The sequence below is a fragment of the Rhizophagus irregularis genome, chromosome 26 (genome assembly GCF_026210795.1).
Source record: "Rhizophagus irregularis chromosome 26, complete sequence".
Taxonomy (NCBI): domain Eukaryota; kingdom Fungi; phylum Glomeromycota; class Glomeromycetes; order Glomerales; family Glomeraceae; genus Rhizophagus; species Rhizophagus irregularis.
In genome coordinates, this window is record NC_089454.1 from 2,756,345 (window position 1) to 2,782,610 (window position 26,266).

The 26,266-nt window shown below is 26.4% G+C and overlaps 4 protein-coding genes across 4 annotated transcripts; 3 read left to right on the forward strand and 1 right to left on the reverse strand.

Moving 5' to 3' along the window:
* Nucleotides 1–2,949: 2,949 nt before the first annotated feature.
* OCT59_017768 (uncharacterized protein) lies at nt 2,950–4,611 on the forward strand (the record flags this gene model as incomplete). The annotated part of the gene is made up of 4 exons (XM_025332385.2): nt 2,950–3,426; nt 3,507–4,377; nt 4,451–4,507; nt 4,592–4,611. 4 exons carry the CDS (start codon nt 2,950–2,952, stop codon nt 4,609–4,611), a joined length of 1,425 nt encoding a protein of 474 aa, XP_025172638.1.
* A 4,335-nt stretch (nt 4,612–8,946) lies between these two features.
* On the forward strand, nt 8,947–16,584 carry OCT59_017769 (uncharacterized protein; the record flags this gene model as incomplete). The annotated part of the gene is made up of 12 exons (XM_066137700.1): nt 8,947–9,699; nt 9,784–9,911; nt 9,981–11,446; nt 11,521–11,568; nt 11,640–11,776; nt 11,870–14,077; nt 14,162–14,698; nt 14,775–14,782; nt 14,851–15,411; nt 15,482–16,242; nt 16,339–16,370; nt 16,450–16,584. The coding sequence occupies exons 1-12, from the start codon at nt 9,034–9,036 to the stop codon at nt 16,582–16,584; spliced, it is 6,687 nt and encodes a 2,228-aa protein (XP_066004251.1). The 5' UTR covers nt 8,947–9,033.
* Nucleotides 16,585–19,235: 2,651 nt separating this feature from the next.
* OCT59_017770 (uncharacterized protein) lies at nt 19,236–20,741 on the reverse strand (the record flags this gene model as incomplete). The annotated part of the gene is made up of 3 exons (XM_025327154.2): nt 19,236–19,276; nt 19,340–20,201; nt 20,283–20,741. 3 exons carry the CDS (start codon nt 20,739–20,741, stop codon nt 19,236–19,238), a joined length of 1,362 nt encoding a protein of 453 aa, XP_025172640.2.
* Nucleotides 20,742–23,800: 3,059 nt separating this feature from the next.
* On the forward strand, nt 23,801–25,393 carry OCT59_017771 (uncharacterized protein; the record flags this gene model as incomplete). The annotated part of the gene is made up of 1 exon (XM_066137701.1): nt 23,801–25,393. One exon carries the CDS (start codon nt 23,801–23,803, stop codon nt 25,391–25,393), a length of 1,593 nt encoding a protein of 530 aa, XP_066004252.1.
* Between the last annotated feature and the right edge of the window lie 873 nt (nt 25,394–26,266).

Genomic DNA, 26,266 nt, shown 5'->3' on the forward strand with positions numbered 1-26,266 from the left:
TTAATATGAGATAACCGACAAAAAATAATAATTATGTAAAATCTGCATGAACTTATAAAGATAAAACAATAATTATTTTGATACTTCTTTCTAGAAGTATTACAGTAATATATAAGTCTTTTAGATACGATAATGATAGGGATAGAAAAAGTTCTAAATCGAGCAATTCAGAATCGGCTTTAAGCTGAACATCGGTTTAGAGCCGATTTAGTGATTGTTGGCTCGAATTCCTTTTTTGGAAATTTATGCAACATCACGTGACACAAGCGGCCAAAATTTGCGATGTCGATCAGAATTAACAAACTTATTCGTAAAATATCGCTTGAAAGTCGACTTTAAACCAAGGTTCGGAACCGATTCTATCAGTTCGGCCCACTCTGACTCGGTTCGGCTCACAGAACCGAAGCCGAACCGACAGAGTCGTATCCATCCCTAGTGAATAAATTCATTAAAGTATTAACTAGATTCCATAAAGATCAGAATTTATATAACAGTCAGAACTCGATATAAAGAACCCTCCGTTCAGGTGATCTTATATCATTAAATCGAATATATTTATATAAAGATACTCTTTTACTAATAATTAAATTAAAAGATTTATGAAATCAATGATCGAAATTCATCAAGTGATTTGCTATGCACTTATGCTGGCCAGAATTAATAAATAAATATGGCTGGTTTATAAACATAATTTCCGTATATTAATATTGCAAAATTTAGGGCTAGAACTAAAATAATGGGTAAATCCTTCCTTTCTGAATAATCCCAGGCGGAATAATGTAATTCTGGCCCTGAAGTGATGCGTAGAGCTAATAGCAAATGACTTGTTACCTCTTTATATATTGCTCGGGTCCTAGGAGATTTGATTTAAGAAAAGATTCGTTATGGGCCAAAATTGGTTCAGTTTACCCCGAATCATCATATCGAGTTCTAATATTTTTATATACACTTTTTAATTTATATTATTCATAATGTTTCATATGTTAGCATCAATTTTTTGACGCTCAATTTGTATGGCATCGGGAATAAATAAAGACCTGATGAGAAAAGCTAAGTGAATAAAATTAGGGTTTCGATCCGTTATCCGAATTAGAATCCGGATTAAAATCCGTATTTCGGATTTAGATCCGGATTAAGACTTGTAATTCGGATTAAAATCCGGATTAAATTATATTATCCGGATTAAATCCGAATTAGACTTATGATAATTATATATCAATAAATTATTTAATATAAATATATTATATATTATATAAAATTCTTTTAATAATATTAGTATGCAATATAAATTTATTATACTTATATTTCTAATTATGCTTCATCATCTAAGTTATTCCAATCTGGCGCAAAAACTTCCATAACTTTCACACTTCGTTTTAAAAAGTGCATTTTAGTCACTATTCCCTTTCATCCAAGAATGTACGTAAGCATAGTTCTCTATTAACATAAAAACATTTTGTAAAATAACTATGTGCGATACTTATATAATTAAAAAAAGATAAATTTTTATTCTTTTAATAAAAAGAATTATATTACAACCTTTTCTTCTAATTTCATGGGCAGTAGTCGCTAAATTTGTAATTCTTTGAACTTAAAGGGCTTTATAAACTTCTATTAGGAAATTCTTCATTATCCAAATAATTTCGATATTATTATTTTCTATTGTTTACAATAACTTTAGTGAGACGTAAAGAATTTTGTTTACAAGTAAATATATATAATAAATCAGTATTAAACTATTTATATACTAATCCGGATTACACAATCCGTCTAAATCCGTCGTAAGGATCATCCTAATTAAGCTAATTAAGCTCGAATAACGGATTTATCCAGATAGCTTAAAAAAGGATCGAAACCCTAAATAAAATACAAGTAGTTATATAATGACGATAATTGTTCTTTTTGTTCTTGGTTTTATTTAGCAAATTAATTTCATTTTTTAAATCAACCAAATTGAAATCTTCAATAAATCACTTATGTAATTATTTATTTTGTTTAAAATAACGGGCGATATTAGTAATAAAAATGGTGTTTAATGCAACTTCGAATCGGTCAGAAATTCCAAATTGATTTTATATAAAATATGTGTCTTAAAAAAACTATCATTAATTAAAATTGTACCGATAACTATATCGATTTCTCATATATAGCTGAAAAGTAAAATTTTATTGTAATATCAAGTTTAATAATACAATGGTATATTGAATGATTGCATAGATCAAGATTGTCTACAGCAGATCTTTAAATTATTCCTTCACTTTCCTAAATTCTTAATGACTATATAAGGACCCGAGCTATACAGGTCCTGGTTATTTGCTTTTTAAAAAAAAAAAAATCATGTAGATCGCTTCCATTTGTGGATAATACCGACCAGCATTACATAGTGCTGGCCCTGAAGAAATGCGTAGATCTAATAGTAAATATGTGCCGATCTCTCTTGACCTATATATATAAAACTCGGGCCTACTTGATATACTTACTAATTAGAATTCGGATCTCTTCATATGAATTATTATTTCTTGATTTATAGTTTATCTCTATTATATAAGCAATTTTTCTTTTATACGAATCTCATTTTTTATTAAATTTTAATAGCAACGAAATCTTTCGATTCTTATGGACTTAAAAAATAAAATTTATTCATTTAATTTCTAATAAGCATAAAAGTTACAGCAAAGTGTGTTAGTTTTGACATAACAAATTTTATATATTTTCTACCATCAGAAAGTTATTTTGTATGCACTATGCAGATTGTTATTTTAAAAATTAGAAAATATTAATGGCACAGAAGCAAAAACCTGATCAACCTAATGTATTACTGTGATACAAAATTAACATTCCATTCTAATTATCCCTTTTTTATCCTCATTAATAAAAATATAAAGTAACACCTAATAACGCCAATTTATTTTTTTTATTTTTTTTCTACCAAATTATTTAAAATTGAAGATGGCTAAAGCAAACGAAACTCAAGTTCCTACTGAAACAGAACAGAATAATTTAAAAATCTTTGATGAAGTTTCAAATTCAGTAAATATTAGCCATAAAAATTGTTCTTATTGCAATAAACCATTTACTGAAGAATTATGGTGTAAAGAATGTGATCCTTTTCGTATGATTGAAGGTTGGACCAGCGGAAATGATGACATTGATAAATTTATCAAAGATACAATTTATGATACAAGAAATGCAAATGAAGAGTATGAAGTTATGTTTCTTGAATGGGTACCATTTGATAGGTTTAAAGATATAAACCAAATTGGCGTAGGAGGATTTGCAAAAGTTTATTCTGCAACATGGATCGATGGTAAAGCGGAATATACTAGACAAGATGATGAATGGAAAAAAACGGAATCTCAACCTATCAAAGTTGCTTTGAAAAGATTAAATGGATCAGAAAATATGTCAGTTGAATATTTAAATGAGGTATGATTTGTATTAATTTTACTTAATAATTAATGATAATTAAAATTTTTCTTTATTAATTTTATTGATGTAAATAATAGCTTAAAATACATTGGAATTATCATAAAAGAAGTGTCACGGCTGCATTAAAATTTTATGGAATGACCAAAGATCCTGAAACTGAAGAATATATGATGATTTTACAATTTGCAAATGAAGGAAATTTGAGAAGTATTCTTTCACATGACTTCAATAACATTTTCTGGATAAGTAAAATTTTATATTTAAATTGGTTAGCATATGGTCTCAAACATTTACATGAATTAGGATATTTTCACAAAGATCTTCATAGTGGTAATATATTGCAAATAGATTATGAATCTCATATTTCAGACTTTGGATTATCTGGACCATCAAATAAACAAAAATCGGATGATAAAATATGTGGAGTATTACCATATATTGCCCCAGAAGTTTTAAATGGAGAACCATATACATTATCATCTGATATCTATAGTTTTGGTGTAATTATGACAGAATTATCATCTGGAATACCACCTTTTCATAAAAGAGAACATGATGCTACCTTAGCATTAGAAATATGTAATGGACTCAGACCAAATTTTGGAAAAGGAACTCCTGAAATTTATAAGAATCTAGCTTATAAATGTATGAATGCTAATTCAAATCAAAGACCAACAGCCAGTGAATTGGATGATATTTTAAGTTTTTGGTACTTTTCTTCTCGTGGTGATAAAGAATATCCAGAAGTAGAAAAATTTGGATATAAAGGAAAAGTAATTAGGGCTATATTTGAGGAAGCTGATAAAGAAATACCAAATATTTCGACTTCATATGAAAAAAATCCTGATGCTATATATACCAGTAGATTATTTACATTTAATAATTTAACAAAACCTATTAATTCATCTCTTATTACATCATACCTTGATGATGAGGAAAATAATAAAGGTATTATGTATGATATTATGTTTAATTTAACAATTATTTTATTCCATAATTGCTGATTCTATTTCTTTTATAGACTGTCAAGATTCTCAATTATTTGACTTGGAGGTTGCTAGCTCATTACAATTAAAAGGTAAGTAAAAGTGGAGCGGTAATATAATTTGCAATATATTATGTGAATTAATTAATTTTATATTAATTTCGTTTATTTATCCAGATGATGCTAGTAATGAGTGATCATTTGACAGGAAATTTTCCCGACAACTTTGACCAGCATTACAACTAATGTAGGCCAACGGTGTCGGGCAAACGTTCTGTCGGGAAAATGGATGTCGGGATTTTGTCCGACATCGGATAAAAGCATCTTTTTTTTATAGAATTATTTGTTTTAGTTTATTTACATAAATATTTAACAATTTGTAACTACGTAGTATGTAGTGTCGGTCAATATTTCCGGAGGTTGGCGATAAATTATGGATGTTACAATGCTCTTCAACTTGAGTTTAAACCACTCTCTAGGAGTTTTTTTTTAATTTCTAATAATTTAAGCGAATTTACTGTATATTATTATAAGTGGCAATGCAGTACGTCGATGAAAGTTAAAATCGTTTTCTATTAGTATATAATATATATATAATATATGATAGTAAATTTTATTATTTTTATTCAACATCATGATTAAAATCAAGTTAAATTATTTTCTTAAAAAATACATACTGTAAATAAATATTAATTAATTGTTTATTTATTTATCGATTAATAATTATTGTCAATGAACTTACAAATAAAATGGTTGCTGGAGGTTCCAAGGAACAAAAAACATTAATTTTACAATAATGGCTACAGGTAAAGGGTAATTAAACAATTAACGGATACTAATCAACTAATTCCTATCTAAGTCTGCTACAATAGCATCAAGGATGCCTTGTCAACCTCGCTAAAAACCCCTCGGTAAAAAAATATTTATTTTTTAAAAAAAATAAACCTGTCTGTAAATACTATCATAGACATCATAGACAGAACGATGAAAATGGCTTGGTAATTGTAAATAATATTAAAGATTGGAATTATATTGTTAGAAAATGATCACGTGTCTGAGTTTTTACTTTGTGCCGCCTTATATAATAAAATGCTTAAAATTTTAAATTTTATTTTATTCTATATATTGCAAATAATCTCTCTAGTTGATGTACCATTATCTGTAATTTTTTCGGACTTACCATACCGTCGGAAGGGGAAAGTCCACTCTCGCTAAATATTTTGTTCAAGGTGATATTTATCACAAAAACACGTTTACTATTAGTGATGGTGCAGTTGGAAGAACATCTCATGTAACTTATGACAGTTTACATTGAGGTATATATATATGACACGATTTGATTATGTGAATCATTCAAAGGAAATATAGAAAACAACAAAGCTATCAAATTTATCGGAGGGCCTTATCGCGTACTCAGTCACCATTCATCTATATATGTTATGTTAAAAAGGGTGTAAAGTTTACTAAAGAAGACAAAAAAACGTTTGAGGATTTCAAAAGTCATTAAAGGAGGAGACAGTAATTTTGTCATCATCATTACTTGACACTCCAGAATGGACCAAAAATAATATAAAAGCAATACGGAAACTATCAAGTCATTTCAGTTGACTTTCCCTTCAATTATCGTTATCCTGAAGATTATAACAAAGAAATATATAAGGACAAAGAGCCGGAAACATCAACTATCAAAAAATAAACATTTGACTAACTATTTGAAATTAAAAAAAATTTCAGTGTTGAATTGATAATTAAGTGGGTTATTAAGTGTTATTTAAGTGATGCATTAACATTAAATTTAATAAAAAATAATTCAGAATGTTAAATTTAATAAAAAAAATAGTTCGAAGTGTTATAAAAAAAAAATAATTTGAAGTATTAATTGATAAAAAAACATTTAAAGTATAAATTAATCTTTTAAATTAAAAAAAAAAATTAAAATCGTCCTAAATAAAAAAAAAAATTTTAATTCGATCTTTTAAATTATCGCCATATTGGAGCTGATTTCCAAAAAAAAATTGGTAAAAAAATTTTCTATTTAAAGTTTCTGACTTCCTTTTTGAAACTTATCTGTGGCTCTGATCTCCAAGTTTTGGCTTAGTTGTTGGACTTTTGGTGAAATTACCCAGCGGAAAAACAAAGTCGATATTACTAGTTTGCTGCACTTTTCAGAAGCATGTCATTGAAGCTGAAATAATTACTGGAAACCTTCCTGGAACCAGAGTTTTTATTCCTCGCATTATGATGTCTCCTTCAGATACAGATCTTCCTTTCATTTTCAAACGTCGTCAATTTCCAGTACAGCCAACATTTGCAATAACCATAATTAAGCCTCAAGGCAAACATTAAACTGGGTTAGGCAATTTTATGTTGTCAAGAGTAACATCAAGAAAAAATTTGAAAACTTTTATTACTACTAGACGGCGAAGAAAAAATGTTACTTAATACATTGCGATCATAATCCTATTAAAAAATAAAGTGTCTTTTGGTTATGGAATATTTTGTATAATTTGAAAAGTTATCCTTCTATAAGATCATCCGAAATTCTTGTCGCCATTACGGTTACGATTATTTGTATTACAGATTATCATTCTTGTTTATCACGAGGACTTTTTTCTTGTAAATTGTAAGTATATGATGGAAATACTCGAGCAATGCAATTAAAAATTGATACCTATAATAATATAGTGTTTGAATGGATACCATATACAGTAATTAGTTCTATAATAATGGAAAAATAGTCCATAATTATTTGATATACTTCTCAAATAAAAGTTTCTTTAAAATGCTTATATGGAAATATTAATAATTAGATTAATAATTACAAATTTTTAATTAACAAAGGCATTATTTAATGTAAGTAATGGACTTGAAATAATGAGCAAGTATAAATTGAGACAAATTATTTATATATTAACTAATTGGAATAAGCAAAGTGAACGTGATATTAAATGGTATCCATGTTGACGGTTTGGAATATTTGTTGTTTAATTTATGTACCGGATGGACATACCAAAAAAGTTGATAGTACGTACGCACGATTATTGTTTAAAATATTAACGTACATATTTTTATTATTGCAGAGCTAAATAATTCAAACACTCGTCGATTGTATTAAAACAAACAAGTATATTTATTTAGTGAGAATATTCAATATTTACAAATTACAAAGAATAAAGAATACTTGATATACATATACAGTTAAGTTCATTTTTAATTGCCTGTTCGCAATTCAAGACTTCTGCAATCCCCATACAAAGTTCTTCTTTATTTACTTGAGCATTGCAAAAATATGTCACAACTCATAGAATGTTGCATCTACTGTTTTTCTTTCAGTCGAAATTTAAATTTTATTATATTTTCCATGAATCTGTCCAATCTGTACCAGCCAATTCTCCATCGGATATATCAAGATCCATATTTGAAATTATATTTATTTCTTTCGTCAATGCAGTAATGCGAAAAGAGAATTATGATAAAATATATGATTATTTATTATTTTACTATATACTCAAATCATCGTAATCGTACATAAATTATACAATGTACGGTCAGTACGGACCGTACTATACTAATTTACTATATACTCCGATGTACGAACAAAATAATTATCAGTGTCGTTATTATTTGACAACTGACATTAATTTCAAAATTTTATGATACAAAAAATTTGTCGAGATAAATAATAATCCTTCAAGTATTTGTAATATAAATAATTCCGAATTTTATACAAAACGAGAAATCTAAATTTTTTTACTATTGATACTTGGTACAGATGTACTACATTTTATCCTCTCTTACGAATACTTTATTCCATCGGTATTATGTAATCAATTATCCGCCTCCGGTTTAGAAAAATTATAGTATAAAGCCTATAAAATCTATCGTTGTATTTAAAAAACTCGTTTTATTGTTTACAAATATAGTAACTATTTTACGCCTCACCAAAATTGGTAAGCCCCTGTTTTTAATTTTTATCTAGTTCTACTTTCTAATAACGAAGGCTTACAACTCGTTACGAAAAAAAAAGACAGCAACAACATTTTTTAATAATGAATTCGGATAAGATCGTCACAATTTATTAAGAATGTCGGAATTATCGGGCTCACTTTTTATATATCAATTAAATAGTCACAATGAAATATCAAATTGGCACTAGAGTATAAATGGGAAAATATATCTCCATTAGGAAATCCCATATATATAAATTCATTTTCTTATTCCTGTTTTGTACCAGGTTACACCTGTATTTATCCCTTAGATAGTAATATAAACAAATCCGGTTTAACCAAATTTTATTGTTTAGGCTTAAACGCCATGTAACAAATGTAACAAACATCTGACTTTTCCGGAATTTCCCGAAAAATTTTGATAAGGAAAGTTATATACATGGTTTCAATTGTATCATCGAATTTTTTATGGCCAAATTTGATTTGTTATTATTTCCCAAATCGGCTATGAAGAATTTCCTAATAAGTGATAATTAATGATTTAATTGTACCACATTTTAAAACCTCGGAAATTATTCATATGAAAGTCCTTTTTCCTTTGTCTTTCCGCTTATATTATTCCAAAAAAAAAACTAGAGAATTTTTTATTTATTGAAAAACATCGTATTAATTATGACTAGAAAAAGGACAAAAAAATTTTATCCTAATAACAATGATACTCAAAGAAATACTGACGATAGTGATAGCGATGACAACAACAATAAAAGATTAAGACCAAATCATGAAGGGCTTGATAGTGGTAGTGGTGGTGATGGCAATGGTGATGGTCGCCATGACGAAAAACGTGAAAGTCGTAATGTTGTACCAGCACCGCCAAAACTTAGTGTTCCTGAAATAAGGCAATCACAACAAGAAACCGCTATTACGAACTTTAGTTCTTCCGAGTTAAGTTATAATGGTAGTGATCGAATAATATTTATTATTAGTGGGGAACAAATTAGAACTGTTTGGAAAAAAATATTAAGAAAAGAGGAATCTTGGGATCAAAGCAAAGTTAGAATTTTTGTTAGTTCTGCATTAGCAGCAACAGATAATCGAACAGGTTACGAAGTAGAAGAAATAGTTACTGAATTAGGTAATCCTAAATGTGGTCTCAAAAGATTGAGAGAAATTATAAATTTTTCTTCCATGTCATGTGACGCCGGTCTTGATAAAAATGTGTTATCATTTCAATATGTTATATTACCTTTATTGGGTTTATTTACTAGAACGGCTATCACTGAATGTATTTTGGAAAAATATGTTCATGCAATTTTTATAATGGTATATAATAACCTTGTAAGTACCATTTAATAACGTTATTCATTCGTAATTTAATTAATAATAATTGTAATACTTTTCTTTATTTTTTTTACAAAATAGGACTCATTTCTTTATAATAATGTGATGAAAATGTTAAGGACGTTGGTTCAACGTAATTCTATTGTGGATACTCGTGTTAGCGCTGAAAATTTACTGTCACGTGAACGATATTCATTTATTCCGTCTTCGTAAGTATAAACCTGTGATTTTATATCATATAATATATTAATTAATTTTCTTTTAAATCTATTTAATAGTTTAGGAATATTTTTCTTGATAATCGTACGATTTCTTACAGAAATATTGCGTCGTATTAAAGAGGCGTCTATTAATGAAACAATGCATAAAATTGCCAATGATTTATATCGATTAAAGGCTATGTATCAGCAATCACTTGAACAACAAAAATTTTCTTCAACAGATCAATTAACTAGTAATTTAGAGGTCAGAAAATATTTTTTCATGGTATTAGAAAGGGAGATGAATACCATGAATAAAATGTTAAATAATGGACGTAAGAATTTAATTTTTGGAGCTAGAAGTTGGAATGTAGAATTAGATCATCAATCAAATTATGGAGTATTAGCCATAGGAGCTGATGCAGAAAGAACTTATGATCCACCCGGTGAATTATCAAAATATGGTAAAAGACATGATAATGATTTTTCAGAAATTTCAAAAATCTCAGTTATTCCTACAAAAGAAGAAATATTATGTGAACGTCGACCTTTTTTACCTTCTACACTTCGTAATTCATCACATTTTTTATCTGATGGACCAGCCAGACTATTTGATACACAATTCCGTCTTTTAAGGGAAGATTTATTAAATCCAATCCGTAGTGGCATATCTAATTTATTGACTGCATTATTACAAGAGCATTCTTCTTCTAATAATGGTGATTTAAAATTATCCAAAGAATTAAAGAAAATACAAGACAAAGGTGGTAGATTTTCGTATAATGATGGTACGAATAGAAATTGTGATCTACAGGTATATACGAATATACAATTCGCTGATATCTCTTGTGATAGAAAAAGAGGATTTGCTTGTACTATAAGATTTACTCCTCCAATAACTAGTGCAAAAGATGCAATAGGTAGAAAAGAGTACTGGGAAAGAAGTAAAAAATTATTGGTTGGTAGTTTAGTTACCCTTATATTACCAAATCAAAAACTTAAACCTACGTCAATAAATAAATTTGATTTTTATTCACTTTATTTTGGTGTGATCGTAACAAGAGATTTAAATGCTTTATCTAAAGATGAACATTCTGCGGAAATAGTTATTAATTTTATAGATCCATCAATCTATCCTATTGCGTTAAGTGAGATTTCAAATTTTAGAAAAGGATCATTAGAAAAAAGATTTATGGTAGAATCAACTGGTGTTTATTTAGAAGCTTATTATCATATTCTTAAAACTCTTCAAACTACGGATTCTTCTTCTTTACCTTTTGAAAAATATTTGACTCCTAATTTTGATGATATGAATAATGTTGAAGGGTCGAGCAGTACTCTTGATATTAAAGTTGAAAGTCCTATGTATACTAGAGCTCCAGGATTTCAATTTGATTTATCAATTTTATGTAAAAATAAACATCATTTGAAATTAAATGTTGCAGATAAGAGCTCTTACAATGAAGTGGTAAAAGATATCGTTAAATATAGTGATATCGGTAAATTACCCAATGGAAACCCTTACGGAATGGACGAAACTCAAGGTAAATCGTAAGATGTACTAAATATTAAATGATCTTAATTGGAAATAATTTTATTTTATTATTATTTTTGATAGCCAAGGCGTTAGTATCATCTTTAACACGCGAAATTGCATTAGTTGAAGGTATGCATTGATATAGCATATTTAATAATATATTGAACGGCATTAAAATCCAATTTTTATTCTTTTATTAGGACCTCCTGGTACAGGTAAAACAATAGTTGGTGTTCAAATAATGAAAGTATTATTAGCCAGAGAAAATCGAAAAGCAAAAATTGGACCAATTCTAACCATTTGTTTTACTAATCACGCTCTTGACCAATTCTTGGAGGTGAATTTTAATTGTTTGTATAATAAATTAATTACGCACATTTTTATTTCTATTCAAATTTAAACGCATTTTTTGTATTTTTATAATTGATAGCATTTACTTGATGAAAGGATAATGAATATAGTGAGATTAGGATCTCGAACGAAATCTGAAAAGATCAGAGGATTTACTTTGGAAGAAATTTGTAGAAATCGTACTCATAACAAAAAGGAATCTTATTTATTAGCAAGATTATATGAAGCGATTGATGAGATAGAAAAAAATACTGAAAAAGTAAAAAATACTTTATTTAGAAGATGGATGAAATGGAGTGATTTAAGTGAATATTTAATGATTGAAGAGAATGAATTTTACAATAAATTTGTTAATGTAACTGAAAATGATTTACCAAGTTGGGTTTTAGCAACAGATGAAAGCAAAATTAAAAAATGGCCATTTGAGAAATGGTTAAGTGGTGAAGACATTTTAATAATTGAGAGAAAAAAACTCTTGTTAAACTCATCAAAGACTAATAAGAAAAATAACAAGAATAATAGGAAAAATAATAAAAATAAGAAAAATAATGATAAAAAATTAAATGAAGGGACTGAAGATAAAATGGATATAATTGATATTGAATTACAGTTTGATGACGCTATGCTAAATTGGATCAAAAATTACCAAGAACCGGAAGCGGATCGGCCATTGATTGTATTATTAAATGATCATTCAATTTGGAATATGTCAATAGTAGAACGAGAAAAACTTCATGATCATTGGCGTACAAAAGTTTATGAAGAAGCCGAAGAAAAATTGTCCGATTTACAAAAAAAGCATGATGAAAAACGTAAGGAAATAGATAATATTTATGATGAGAAACGTCGTCAAGTATTATTAAACAGTGACGTTATCGGTATGACTACAAATGGTGCAGCTAAATTTCAAAATTTAATTAGATCAATTGGTCCTAGAATTATTATTTGTGAAGAAGCAGGAGAAGTATTAGAGGCTCATATTATTAGTGCATTAACTCAATATTCACAGCATTTGATATTAATTGGTGATCACAAACAACTTCGACCTCACATTGCAACTTATTCTCTTAGTATGGATTCACAAATAGGAAAAAATTTTCAATTGGATAAATCATTATTTGAAAGGTTAGTTAAAGGTGATAATGCGGTTAAAATTGAGAAGGCTCGACTTTTAACTCAGAGACGTATGAGAGGAGAAATTTCTGATTTAATTAGACACACACTTTATCCAAATTTAATTGATGGCGATAATACTACAGATTACGAGAATGTACGCGGAGCTCAACATAATGTATATTTTATTGATCATAGGAATCTAGAAGATCATTCAGGCAGAGAATATGCAATAAAATCTCATGTGAATATATATGAAGTTAAAATGGTTGTTGAGATGGTAAAATATTTTGTTAGAAATGGATATACTAAACCCGATGATATAGCTGTACTTACTCCTTATTTAGGACAAATGATTAAAATTAGAGATGCTTTAGCTAAATCATTTGTTGTTGTTATTGATGAAAGAGATGCGCAGAATATTGCTGAGATGGAAGAAGGACAGGAACAAGAAGGTGATGGTGCTATAAGCGTCGCATCAAAAAAATCATTAAGTCGACAAGTTACTTTAAGGACTGTTGATAATTTCCAAGGTGAAGAAGCGAATATAATTATTGTCTCATTAGTTCGTAATTACTCTGAATTTGGACATAAATATGATTCCATTGGATTCCTCAAAAGTGCAAATAGATCTAATGTATTATTGTCACGCGCTCGTAAAGGAATGTATCTAATTGGTAATTCTGAATTAATGGCAATGAAATCTAAAAATATGTGGGCTCCTATAATTAATATTTTAAAAGAGCGTAACCAAGTTGGCTTTGGAATGCCAATTATATGTAATCGACATCCTGACTATAAGAATATTATCGCCAAACCTGAACAATTTGAACAAATTAGTCCAGATGGTGGATGCTATGAAAATTGTAACACGAAACTTTCTTGCGGGCACATGTGTAAATATAAATGTCATTCAGATGATCCTGAACATATAGGAGTCAAATGTTACGAACGTTGTTTAAGATTACATCCGGAATGTAATCATCCATGTCCAAAACTTTGTTTTGAAAATTGTGGAGATTGTGAATTTCTTATCGGAGATATCATATTACCTGGTTGTGGTCATGAATTAAAAAGTGCTAAATGTTGGCAAGATCAAACAAAAGATTCAATTAAATGTAAAACTAAAGTTCCTAAAAAATTACTATATTGTGAACACTATAAAGAACTTTATGTAAGCATAACTCTTTTTCAATTTTGCGATAACATTTTTGTTTTCAATTATTTATAACCTGTTATTTACGTAATTTTTTTTTAGTGTTTTGAGTCTGTTGATAATGCCGAGTGTACAGAAAAATGCAGTAAACAATTAAATTGTGGTCATGAATGTTTAAAAAAATGTTTTGAATGCCAAAATCTCACTATATCAACAGAGGAACCCGATAATGAAAATATGGAAGAAGATTTAATCATTCCTATTGAACGAACGCAACATGGAGAATGTCAAACTAAGTGTCAAAAATTATTATTTTGTGGGCATGCATGTAAACGTAACTGTCATGAAGGAATAGAATGCCCACCATGTAAGAATTATTGTACAGTAACATGTGAACATACAACATGTCATAAGCCTTGTTTAGAACCATGTGCTGTATGTGCAGAAAAATGTTTATGGGAATGTAAACATCAAGGAATATGTGAATTAAGTTGTGGAGCTCCTTGTGATAGATTACCTTGTAACGAAAGGTGTAATAAAGTATTAAAATGTGGACATAAATGTGCCGGAGTTTGTGGTGAGGTTTGTCCTTCAAAAGATTTTGTGTTATCTGTGCCCCTGAAAAAGTTAAAGATCAAAGTAAGTTTATCGAACCATTTTTAGATAAATTTTAAATTTTTAATCACTGAAATCTTTTCTTATTTTTAAAAAATAGTATCAGATGTGATTTGCAGGAGTACATTTAGAGAAATAGATTGGAATGAAGAAAGAATGATTGTTCTTACTTGTAGGCATGTGTTTACTATGGAAACTATGGATATGCATATGGAAATGAAAGATTATTTTGAAGGTTCAATTGAAGGGGGGTGGACATCGGTTAAAATACTTCCATCTTCACCATTGTATATGAAAATGTGTCCAACATGTAGAGCACCAATTAAAAATGTCAGGAGATATGGAAGAATAATTAACAAGTACACATTAGACATACAAAACAAGAAATTCCTAACGAAATATAGTTCTCAATTAAAATCAATTTCCCGATCAATCATTATTCTAAAAGATAAATTGAAGAGGAATGAATTAAAAAACGCTTTACCTAAACACGAACGAAGACCAATTGAAGTTGTAAGAAAAGAGCGTGATATTATAAACAAAAAATCATCTGAAATCACACCTCATTATTATTTTGAGAATATCGAAATACATCATGGGTTTGATAAAATTAGCGAAAAGGCTTGGACTACTCATGTTCAAAAATTACTAGATCATTATCAGAAATTAATTTCAATTATTAATGTTGCAAAATTGCCACCTCATAAAAAAGCTTTTGATGCTGCCGTTTCAAGTTTGTAAGTATAAAACAAGTTTATTCTTTTTATATATAAAGGGATTATTTTTTTAATAATTTTATCTTCTTAGATATCAAACTAAGTTAGCAAAAGAAGTCCCTGAAAATGATTTGGCACAAGTACAGAGCTCTTCCACTGACTCATCGAATTCATCTTCAAACTTTTATCTATCAAATATAAGTTCTATTCCTTCTGAAACTTTTAAAAAGACGCTTTCACAAGTAGGAATTTCAATACCGCAAGTAGATCGTAGAATTTATTTAGATGCATTTTTTGAAATCATCAATATACAAAAAATTCTTCATCACGAAATTTTATTTATAATTCAAGAATTATTAGAAGAATCAACACAAAATGATATGGTTATTGATCATACATTAAGTATTAAAGAAGTTTGGAAAGGTTTTATTAAAAGATTACAATCTTCTATTCAAAAACATTTAAATACAATAAAAGAAGTAGCGGAATCTACTCATTATGGTAGACATTTATTTTTGGCCGATGTGGAAATATTAGAATTTGATTTTAAATTGCTTAAATATCAAATAAAAGTTGCTCCTACTGATAAAAATGGTCACATCAGTTGGAAACTTCAAGAGGAAATTACAGAAAAATGCAAGGATATTAAAAACCGTATTGAAGTTATAATTGAAAGTAATAGATTTAAAGATTCTGAAAGGGAATTCAAGAATAGTATTCACAAGAGATTACTTGATTTATTGGAAAATTGTAATGAAGTTGAAGAATTTGCAATTAATTTGAGCGGAATTTTACTTATGGAAGAAAAATTAGAAATTCATCGAGCTATGAGAACTGAATTTAGAGGTTCAGGTACAAATAGTAATTCATATAATTATAAAAAATTTAACATCTTATATTTTTGAAAAAGATTTTTTTTTTATTGACATTATTATTAATATTCATTAGGACATTGGTATGAGTGTCCAAATGGTCATCCGGTAAGTAATTTTGATAATAATAATAATAATTTTTTATAGGTAACAGTATGATCATATAATTGATATTTTTATTTTATAGTATACGATTGGAGAATGTGGTGCAGCTATGCAAACTAGTAGATGTCCTGATTGCAATGAGGTAATTGGTGGATCTAGCCATCAGTTAACCTCTACAAATAGAATTAATTCAGAATTTGACTCTATGCCACAATAATATTACAACTTATTTATTTATTTATACAGTATTATTGATTTTATATAATTAAAAATTCTTATATTTATTTGTTATTGGCATTATTGTTTTTTTTTTAAAAAAAAAAATATTTTAGTATTTGATTGATATATGTATTCAGTAAATGTACAGTACAGTAAGTACATCTTAAACAAAAAAATTTTAAGATATAGAAAATATTAATATAAATACAAATATTTTTTTTTAAAAAAAAATAATAAATAAGGATAAGTTTTATTACAAAATAAATGAAAGATTGGGTTTGTTACTTTTTGTAAGTTCATTTTTTTGATTCTTTTGATACCTTTGCCTATTGAATATTGATGCTAATCCGATGGTTAATTCTCAAATATTGACTAGTGAATTTAATTGACCAAAAAATATCAATTATAATTATCACATATAATTGATCATGCTCTTAATCATAAGACTTCAGAAATGTGTAATATGTGTAGTAAATTTTACCCGCACTATGATAATGTTGGCCAGCATTAAGTTAATAGATCTAATATTCTAAATTTAGTTACTAACATGATCGGACCAATCGATTAATAAGAAAGAAAAATTAGTTTTTCTTTGAAATACTTTTTTTACTTTAAAAAATATTAAATTAATTTCATTCACTTTTTGCTATAGCATAATTTGAAATGCGCATCAAATAACACAATTATTATAATAATCACATGAGCTACAAAATTAAAAAACGATCACTTATTATTAAATTTTATGAATAACCTCTTGAGATTTTGAATCTCATTCTCTTGTTGAAGGTAACCAAATAATTATTTTGATATATACAATTTTTTATAATATCAAATTTCCTATCACTATCATGTACAATGACTAATATACACTATGATACTAGTATCCGATGAAATGTTTTTAATTTTCACATCTACTAAATTTAACATCTGATAAAGAATTATTCATTGATGATGATTATGATATTAATACTGTAAACAATAATATTTTTTTTACTGATTAAAGAATACTCGTTTTCTAAGGGCTGTCTCTGTTCAATTTTTTTTTTTTAGTAGAATAATTTAAAGTTGGATGTCTACCTACATTGTTTAATGCAAAAGCAAAATGTTGATGGAATGATTTGAGTTGGTATTTCATAATTATTGATAGAATAAGGTGAATTAACACTCTAATAATTACTTATGAAATTATTGAACATTTGAATTCATTATAATAAATTTCATTTAGTTTCATAAAAAAAAATAAATTAGAAATGAATAAATGTATTTGTAACAGCCTGTTACATATCTTATTTGTAACATCCTTTTTTTATTTTTTTTTAATAATAAATTTAGTATATAGTTTACAAATAAAATTTTATATGCAAAATTTATTTTGGAAAACTTTTACTTAATGTACTTAAGACAGTTTCATAGACAAAATTTCAAGTTATAAGCAGTTTCTTGAAATTTTTTAAAAAATTCTTTTGTCTTGGTTACACGACTGATCTTTTGTTTTTGTTTACATTACGCCTGATCAACTTATAGTACAAACTATGGTATTTTTGTGATAAACTTATTATGCAATTGCTTTCTTTTTCTTTACAATATAATTTCAACACTTCGATCAAATAAAGCATGTCCTAGGAAGAGAAGAGGTAAGAAATTCTTGTAAAATTACTTTTAAGAATTACCAATATATGAAAATTTTGTTATTTTAACATTTGAAAATAATAGATAATATATCAATGTAGAAATATTTTTTAAAAAAAGAATCATTATGATCTAATTTTATGCGCTTAAAAAAAGAAATATTAATCAATAAATTATTGTTAGCATTTGTTTTATATTCATTTAAAATAATAGATCTTCAATTTTATTTAATGAGTAAAATAATATAAAATAGAAATTGTAAATAAAATTGTAAATAAAATTGTAAATAAAATTGTATATAAAATTGTATATAAAAATTATAAACAAAAAAAAAATACATCTCAAGAACCTTATCATACAACTTTACATGCAGTTGTTAAGAAAAAAAGTTACACAAAATAAAAACAAAAGTTCATTGAAAATAAATAAGGAAATGCATATTGTTGCCCGTAATTACTACACCTTTCTAGTTAATTTTATGATTTCATAAGGAAATTTTTCGTTTATAATATGATTTTCTCTAGTACAAAGGTGATCATGAGTGACACTTAGTGTGACAGGGGATTATAATGTTAAATTTACACATTGAATAAAATAAATGAAAAATCTAATAGAAAATAATTTTCTAGGATTTTTAATTGACGTATTAAACTAGAGTACTATAAATTCGCATAGTTATTTTGGTTACAAGAAAATTATAGCTGTCAAGTCTGTGGTTGCAACTTGAAAAGCACTTGACGACGTTATTGCCAGTCCTCCAGGAAAATATTTTTCTCGAAATTACGTATAATGTTGGCCTAAGTTGCGTCATAACTATGGATTACTATTAAATATTTGATGTTAAAATCCGAATTAACTAAATAAACAATTTTAAAAAATAAATAAAAACCAAAGTTTTACCACAATATACATATATGATCACTTAATAATCAACCTTCTTTATTACTAATATCATCCGTTGTTTTGGTTAAATGAATAAAATTAATTTATATTGTACAGATAATTATATTATCACATTACTTACCAAATCTCTAAGTCAAATACTTGAGAATCTTGACAATCTATAAAAGAAATATAATTAGCAATTGTGTAAATTAAAATATTTGATTAAAAAAATTTTATACCTTTATTGTTTTCTTTATCATTAAAATAATCAGTAATAATAGAAGAATTGACAGGTTTTGTTAAATTACTAAATGTAAATAATCTACTAGTATATATAGCATCAGGATTTTTCTTATATGAAGTTGAAATATTTGGTATTTCTTTATCAGCTTTTTCAAACATAGCCTTAATTTCATTTCCTTTATATCCAAAATTTTCTTTTTCTTGATAAATTCCTATAATAGAATCATACCAAAATTCTATTATATCATCTAACTCTTCAGCTGTTGGTCTTTGATTTGAATTAGCATTCATACATTTATAAGCTAGTTTTTTATAAATTTCAGGAGTTCCTTTTCCAAATTCTGGTCTGAGTCCATTACATATTTCTAATGCTAAGGTATTATCCTGTTTTATTTTATGAAATGGTGGTTTTCCAGATGATAATTCAGCCATAATTATACCAAAACTATAAATATCAGAAGATAATGAATATGGTTCTCCATTCAAAACTTCTGGGGCAATATATGGTAATACTCCACATATTTTATCATCCGATTTTTGTTTATTTGATGGTCCAGATAATCCAAAATCTGAAATATAAGTTTCATGATATATCTGTAATATATTTCCACTATGGAAATCTTTATGAAAATATCCTAAATCATGTAAACAATCAAGACCACGTGTTATCCAAAATAAATACATTAATTTATCTTTCCACAAAATATTATTGAAATTGTGTAAAAGAACACTTCTCAAATTTCCTTCATCTGCATATTCTGAAATTATTATAAGTTCTTCAGTTTCTGGATCTTTGGTCATTCCATAAAAACTTAGACCTACATCGTCTATTCGACATAATTCCCAAAGTATTTTAATCTATTATTTGTATTTAAATTAATTATTTCACTTATTATTAAAGAGGTTAATTAAAATATGTAAAATTAATACAAAACTTACCTCATTTAAATATTCAGCTGACATATTCTCTGATCCATTTAACCTTTTCAATGCAACTTTGTTAGATTCAGATTTATTTTTTTCCCATCTTTTATATCCTTTCCCATATATTTTTGGACCATCAATCCATGTTGCAGAATATACTTTGGAAAATCCACCTTCACCAATTTGGTTTATATCTTTAAATTTATCAAATGGTACCCATTCAAGAAATTTATCATTTTTCCTTTTATACATTGTATCTTTGATAAATTTATCAATTTCGTTATTTCCGCTGGTCCAACCTTCAATCATGCGATGAGGATCACATTCTTTACACCATAATACTTCGGTAAATGGTTTATTGCAATAAGAACAATTTTTCTGATCAATATTCATTGAATTAGAATCTTTGTCAAGGATGTTTAAATTATTGAATTCAAGTTCTATTTGAACTTGGGCTTCATTTCCTTTATTCATCTTTTTCAAAGTAGAAATTTCTGAGTAGAAATAAATTGTTGATATTGGCGCTATTTACGTTACTACCGGTATATATTATATTTTCAATGAGGATAAAAAAGGAAAAAAGAAATGAAATTCCAAATTAGAAAAATTAGAATCTAAATTTCGTATCACAGTAATACAGTAATACTGTAAGTTGATCAGATTTCTTGCTGCGACTAATAATGATTTCATATAGTAGATCGGCAGTCACGCTCTCTTTAGGAATTTATACTAGAATTATTTAGCGTGGATGCCACAACTTTGATTTTATGTTGGGTAAATTTATTTAATTATTAATTATCAGATTTCGTTACTAATAAAATTAATAAAGAAAAATAGAGCTCATATATAAGAATAATATAATTTAATTGTTATTATTATATTCCATATTCCATTAGAAAGACGAAAATAAATAAATAATTATAATATTTGAAATTTATATCATAAATATAAAATTTCAGCCATAAAAAATATAGAATTTACAAGAATTATAAAGAAAATTTTAACATAATAGAATATTAAATATTTTTAAAATTACTCAATAATAATAGAAGATTTACGTAATTCAATCAAATAAACTCAAAAAAAATAAAAGCGGATGTATAAGTCTACACAGGAATAAATACACAGCAAAAAAAAATTGTAAGAAGTGACACCAATTTTGTAAAAAATAATATTTCGAAAAAGGAAATGAAAAGATTACTATAATATTCAGATGCTTTAGAACCGGAAATATATATGGATATACGGATATAATAGAGTAACAATAGAATTAATGATAAGACAAATGAAATAATTAATGAAAATAAGTATTTAATTCTTTTCTTTTTCATAATATATTCTTTTATATAATATAACATATCATCTTGCCCAACTTCTTCTCGTGTTCCATTTATTATGTTACCAAATATTAATTTCTTGATAAAGTATTTTGAGATTTTTCAAAAATATTACAAAATCATCTGTATTTATTTATGTGAAATTACTGGTTAATCAATATGAAATGTGACGTTTGTATAAAATTTCTCTCATGTAAATTTCATTTTATGCATTTATTTTTTTTTCATTTAAAATTATATAAATGATAATATGATTGAAACTCTGTTAATGTTTCTGATTTATATTAGATATAAATTAAATAACTAAAAATTTTAAAATTTTGCCATCTGGTAAACTCATGTACTTTATTGTTATAAACTAGGGTTCTTTAAGACAATGTGAGTTTTATAATTATAAACAATTTTATATTGTGAACATTTATTATTCCAAAATGTTTTTAGCTATTTTATTATAAAATTTATTATTTTTATTATTCTAAATAAATAAGACATTAGAAAACATCAAGTTTGATAATTTCAATAAAAAAAAATGTCTTTTCTTTTTTTATTTTTGATTTAAAATGTATTTTGATCAAAAAAAAAAATCAATTTTTTTTATTTTTTGATTAATCTATATAATTAAAAAAAACTTCAATGACAACAATATGTCTTGGTTTATATAATGATAATATAATCCAAAGGCTTTCAAATATTCACAAGCATTTTATAATAGTAGACTTTTTAAATTCCAAAAATCTTCCAAAACCAGTAAATTCTTCATTTTTTTTTCAATTTAGTTCAGGTAATCTAATTTAATTTTGCTTTATCATATAATCCATTTATACTATTAATGTTATTTGGTTTTTCTGATGTTGGTATAATTGATATTTATTAATTAAAATAAGTATTTTCTTAATTATTATTATAACACCTTTTTAGGAAATAGTTCTTTCCATGATTGGATACTTTCTGATATTATTATTATTTATTTATTTCCATTTATTAACATTTAAATACTATAAATATATATAAATATGCAGTTTCCCTATAAAAATTTTTTTCAGAAAAATGATCACGTGTCCAAGTTTCTTCGGAATGAAAACTAGAAAAATGATCATTTATCGGAGTTTTTTTCCAGAATTTTTTTACAAGGTTTAGAGTACATTAGGTAAGTAATTAATATTTCTAATGGATAAATCTAATTGTAACAGCCTGTTACGCGTCTTATTTGTAACAACCCCAATTTTATCCAATTAAAATTTAAGATAATGCTCATATCACTTATACATCAATATCTTGATAATTCTATGACATGACTGGTCTCTCGATTCTTACTAATTAAAGTATCAAAATTATGCTATAAAGTATAGTTGTACTCTTTTAGTAAAACAAAATCTACACCCTAAAATATTCAAGCTAACATTACAAAATTTAAGTTTTTACATACTGTACCTGTTGAAGAATTTTACTTATTTCTAAGATGCAGGGATTCAAAATTTACAAAATTAATAGGTAAACCAATAAGACCAACATGCCATTATCCTGATTCATTTTTACAAAAATATTTTATAATAAAATTTAGCATAATTCTCACATACTAGTTTGTAAATCGAAAAATAATAGCTCAAAATAAAATACTAGTTAGGTAGTGTAGCACGACTATTCATCTGAAAATATTTTTTACATGTAATATTTGAGATGTGGGATGTTTTTAATTTAAAATAAGAGAAAGTAATTGATAAATACACAGTATTATTTTTGGAATATCATGTATCTATGAATTTTAATTAATCGGTTTAATTCTGGCCCGTATTATATAACTCTGACCAGAATTATGATCCAAACAACTGCGGTCACGTGCTCAAGTTGAACTCTAATACCAATTTTTTAACAAAATAAATGAAATAGGATCTCCCTATAACTAAATATGTGAATAGACTCAGATGTAGTTAACGGTTTCTAAATTGCTTTCAACATGTCAAGCCATATATTATTATCGAATCAAATTACAACTTAATAACAAAAGATCTACAATAGTGTCACCTGTTAAGGTTTTACTAATTTACCGTACTGGAATGCTAATCATCTGGACTCTGCTTATAAATCATGTATGTGCTACAGTATTACAAAAATAATGTACAACCATATGACTTCTAATATAACTAGCCTCTCCAATAACTCTGTGAAAATTTTTTTTTTTCTTCCCAAATTTCTAATATGACTTTACCTTATTTAACAGATGATTGTATTTATTCCATTTTACAATACCTTCAAAATGATCATTCAACTTTATTTAAATGTTTATTAGTTAATAGATTTTGGTGCAGATCAACTATTCCTTTACTTTATGCAAATCCTTTTGCAGATATAACCAAAAAAAATTATTCAATAACCTTGACCTTAATTTTTTGCTTTAATAAAGCAGAAATTTTACAATTGAAGAAAAAACTGGGATTAAGCAAGATTAATGGTATTAATTTTTATAAAAAACATAACCCTTTATTCGAATATCCAAAATATTTGGAAAATTATAATAGTATTATAATAAATTCTGTTATTTATGGATGGTTTGATAAATATTGTTCAAAAGTTTTATTAAATAATCAAAAAATATATAATGATATTATTCCGATATTTCATCAATCAATTTTACGTCAAAGTAGAAACATTAAACAATTAGATATTTGGTTATATTTATTTAATGGAGAAAGTTTTAAAAACTTTAACGTTCAAAACTTCACTTCAAATTTAACAAAATTAAATTCATTATCATTAAATTTTCATTTGAGGGATTCTGTTTATAAAGAAATTGAACAAGAATTTTTAAATAATATAGCAAATAACTGTACAAATTTTAGAAAATTAATAATTAAGTTTCCTCGAGCTAAAAGTTCACCATTTCAACGTCGTTACATTTACTGTAATTATTTGACTAATATTACTCTCACTCCAAAAATTTGTACAATTATTCAAGTGCAAAACAATCTTAAAATGTTTAAGCTAGAAGGGAATTGTTCTTTATCAGTAGATAACATTCTTTTGTCTTTAGAATTTCAAAAGCATTCTTTAGTTCATGTTGAATTTATAGACACTGATTTTAGTAATGTAAATTTAAAAAGATTTAATGATTTATATAATTTAGAATATTTAAAATTTATGACTTGTGAAGGTATATTATTAAATCAATGTGAGGGATTAAATTTTTCTTCATCTAAGCTCAAGGAACTATTATTTATACACAATTATTGGGATGTTAATGTCATGCCTTTAATGATCAAATATCTAGGTGCATCATTACAAAGATTATTCGTTGAAAACCCGACAATTTCTCTTATTGAAAATATATCAATGTATTGTCCAAATCTTATTTTTTTAAAAATAAGTATTCATTCACATATTGATTTATCAGTGATACAACTTTTTAAAAATTTAAGAACAAGAATATTAAGTATTATTATTTCAAAAAATATTGATAAATTTTTTATAAATTTAGCAAATAATATACCTATTAATATTAGGGAAATTTCTATTTGTTCTCATCATACCGATAAGTTTAAGGAATTCTTAGAGAATTGTCATAATAGTTTTGAAATGATTAATTTAAATCAGATTATTAAATTAAAATTACTTAAAAATGTTTTAAATTATATTGAAAAAAGTAACAATAGTTTAAAAGTTCTTGGTATGAAATTGGATAAAGAATTGAATGATGAGGAATTAAAATTATTGAATCGAATTAAAGCTAAAGGAGTTGAAATAGTGGAATTTATAAAGGAGTTCCATTGCAAATCTTCAACTGATGACAAGTGACCTACAAATGGTATTTGATCCGCTGTAAAGTTTGATTGTGTCTTGATTGTGAGATAAATACTGTATGTTGCGTGATTATCTCCTGTTATCATTAAATCATATATGAAGGAAAGGAAAAATGAACACAAGAAATAAAATATCGCACCTTACCCAGGCAAGGAGGAAAGATAAAGGCTTGAAATAATTGATTATTATACTAATTTATATGTTAAGGTTCTTGAGATAGTATATTTTATTTATTTACAATTTTTATTTTATTTATTTTACTCATTAAATAAAGTCGAATTTTAAATCATTTATTTTAAACAAATGTTAACAATAATTTATTGCCATTTTTTTTTTTAAGAGCATAAATTAAATTATTATGATTTTTTTTTTCAAAAAAAAAATATTTTTATCATATATCGGGTGCGTTCACCGATCCATTTGGATTCTCACATATAAGAGGATTAGAAATTTTAATGTAAATAATAGCTTAAAATACATTGGAATTTTTATAAATCAGCTTATCAGCTTCTAAAGTTACTTTATCTCCATTAAAATTTTATGGAATGACCAAAGATCCTGCAGATCGAGGAACTATGAGAAGTGTTCTTTCACACAATTTCAATAATATTTTATGGAAAGTTAAAATTTTTTATTTACTTTATATAGCATATGGTCTAAACAAGTTACATGAATCAGGATATTTTCATAAAGATTTTCATAGTGGAAATATATTACTAGTAGATGATGTCACATCTTATATATATATATATATATTTCAGATTTTGGATTATCTGGACCATCAACCAAACAAAAATCTGGTGATAAAATATGTGGAGTAATGCCATATGTCGCACCAGAAGTGTTGAATGGAGAACCATATGCATT